This window comes from Apis dorsata, unplaced genomic scaffold, assembly GCF_000469605.1.
Source record: "Apis dorsata unplaced genomic scaffold, Apis dorsata 1.3 scaffold_41, whole genome shotgun sequence".
NCBI lineage: Eukaryota > Metazoa > Arthropoda > Insecta > Hymenoptera > Apidae > Apis > Apis dorsata.
This window is the reverse complement of record NW_006263343.1, coordinates 260,398-262,908: the sequence shown is the minus strand read 5'-3', so window position 1 is coordinate 262,908 and position 2,511 is coordinate 260,398. Positions and strand designations below refer to the sequence as shown.

At 18.6% G+C, this 2,511-nt stretch overlaps 1 protein-coding gene across 1 annotated transcript; it reads left to right on the top strand.

Moving 5' to 3' along the window:
* The first annotated feature begins 520 nt into the window (after positions 1-520).
* LOC102678279 (zinc finger protein 567-like) lies at positions 521-2,364 on the top strand. Its single transcript, XM_006608644.2, has 4 exons — positions 521-861; positions 953-1,102; positions 1,210-1,374; positions 1,558-2,364. Exons 1-4 carry the CDS (start codon positions 712-714, stop codon positions 2,263-2,265), a joined length of 1,173 nt encoding a protein of 390 aa, XP_006608707.1. The 5' UTR covers positions 521-711; the 3' UTR covers positions 2,266-2,364.
* Positions 2,365-2,511: the final 147 nt, after the last annotated feature.

Sequence of the window (2,511 nt, the reverse complement as noted above, 5' to 3'; positions counted from 1 at the left end):
AATTTTATTATTCAATATTTTCGAAATGTTTTGATATTATACATATATAATTTTTAAACATTCAAAAACTTCCAATGTTTATTTGAAATAATATAATTATAAATAAATAATAAATAATTTCTTTTCAAATAATAAAATTTATATTAGATTTAATATGAAGGATAACTATATTTAATGAAATTTTATATATGACGAATTTAATGTAATACGTATAAAATATTTATAATATTTAAATTCAAAATAATTTTTAATGATAAAATATTTATATTCTATTTTTTCAAAAAAAAAAAAATAAAATTGTTTTAATGCGATGATTTTCATAATTGGTTTATTAATTCAAATATTTGTTTTTGTTGAGAATCACTGTTAAAAACAGAGTTGCCAACTTGTTACTTACTATTTGCATGCAAGAAACGGAAATTTTATCTTCATATATATTTATATTATTATATGCATGATATACGTTCAAATCAGAATATGTGTACTTATATTTATATATATACATGTATATATATATATATATTTAAAATATTATTTTAACAATATGTTTATTAATTCATATATAATTTTCAAATTAATAACAACAATATTTTTTAAAATAAAAAAATCAAAATAATTTTCACAATTGTAAAAAATTCTGAAAGAAGAAAAAAATTGAAGCGAAATTACAATTTTTTTATTTAATTTTATAAAAATTAATTCATTTTATACATGATAAAGAAAACAATGATGATGCATAAAGCAAATATGAAGTTATGTCGTCTTTGTGGCAAAGAAAAACAGCAGGGTACAGATTTGTTTATGGACAAAGTTAAAGGAATTGTATTGATGTCACTTATAAATAAATATTTCTCCAAAGAGGTATATGAGATAAATAAGTTATAAAATACATTATATAAATTATAAATTGTAAATTAATTTTTTAACTTATTTAATATTTTTTTTGTTGTAGATGATAAATATTTCAAATTCTGATGTATTTTCTAAATATGTTTGTATTGATTGCGAGCAAAAAATTTATGTATTTGACGAATTTTGTTTAATGGTAGCTAATGTACAAAAACAACTTGCAGCTCCATCTTTAGAAATTGATTTTGCAGAAGTATAAAATAATTTTTTAATTTTTTTTTAAATATTTTAATAATTTTAAAAATATTTTGTTTTAAACAAATGTATTACAAGATATTATAATAAGTATTATGTTTGCAGGATATGTTACATCAATTAAAAGAAAATGATACAGTATCAAAAAATATCTTAAATAAACAAATAAAAAAAAGTACATGTTCAATATGTGCTAAGAGTTTCAGATGTCAATCACATTTAAATAGACATAAACGCATTCATACTGGACAGAGACCTTTTGTTTGTAATGTCTGTACTATGATGTTTTCTATATTTTCTATATTTTCTATATTTCTATATTTTTAATATTAGATTATTTTAATTTAAAATAATAAGTACTATTTATTTTAAATTATTTTAAATTATATAGCATAAATAATTTATTAAAAAATTATAAAATTAAAAATTCATTTACTAATAATAATATTTCAGATTTGTAAAATGTCTTTTAATCAACAAGAAATATTAATGAAACATAAAGAAAGACATGAAGGAAAAAAACAATTTCAATGTGCTAATTGTCATCAATCATTTCGTTATAAAGTTTCATTGAAATCTCATATGATAAATTTTCATATGGATATGGAACAATCTATTAATAATCAAAATCTTCAAATAGATAATAATTCATTTATATGCTCTGAATGTGGAAAACAATTTGTAACAAAATATAAATTACAAAGACATTCAAGATGCCATACTGGTGAGAAACCATATCATTGTACTTTTTGTTTAAAAACATTTTCACAAACAGGTAATTTAAAAGTACATCAGGTGAAATATCATCAAATACATGATACTGTGACTGAAATAAGACGACAGACTCAGTATAACAATCAAATAGTTGATTGTAATATACCTACAACATTAAATAATTTTCATACAGTTAACATGTCAGAAATTGAATTGCAAAATACAATAAATGAGACTATAAATTCTACAGAGCAAAATAATTCATATGCAAAAATATACGAAAATTCTTTATATATTGATGATGAAATAGAAACGATTTTAGATCGTGATCTTGGTCAATTAGGACAAAATAAATATTCTACAAATATACAAGATAAATTACCACTTTGTTTAAAACAACCAGAAACTCCTGAATTATTGCATAGTTTATTATATGATGATGGCTAAGTTGTATTTAATTATATATTAATAAAAAATCATTTATTTAAAATATTATACAAATTATGTTCAAAGTAAAGAATATAAAATTGTGCATTCATACTGTTTATAATTATATGATTATATATATTTTTAATTATATGATTATATATATTTATTTTTAATATATATTCCATTTTTATTAATAATGTGTAATCTTTAGAAAATAATTTTAAATATATATTATTAATAACTTTACAATATTTGTATAATTTT

What these genes read in the sequence shown, in the direction of transcription:
- LOC102678279 (XM_006608644.2), top strand. Translation starts at nt 712, where the DNA reads ATGATAAAGAAAACAATGATGATGCATAAAGCAAATATGAAGTTATGT. An exon ending in ATAAATATTTCTCCAAAGAG is followed by an intron (nt 862 to 952) that starts GTATATGAGATA and finishes TTTTTGTTGTAG; the next exon opens with ATGATAAATATTTCAAATTC. An exon ending in AGAGACCTTTTGTTTGTAAT is followed by an intron (nt 1,375 to 1,557) that starts GTCTGTACTATG and finishes ATAATATTTCAG; the next exon opens with ATTTGTAAAATGTCTTTTAA.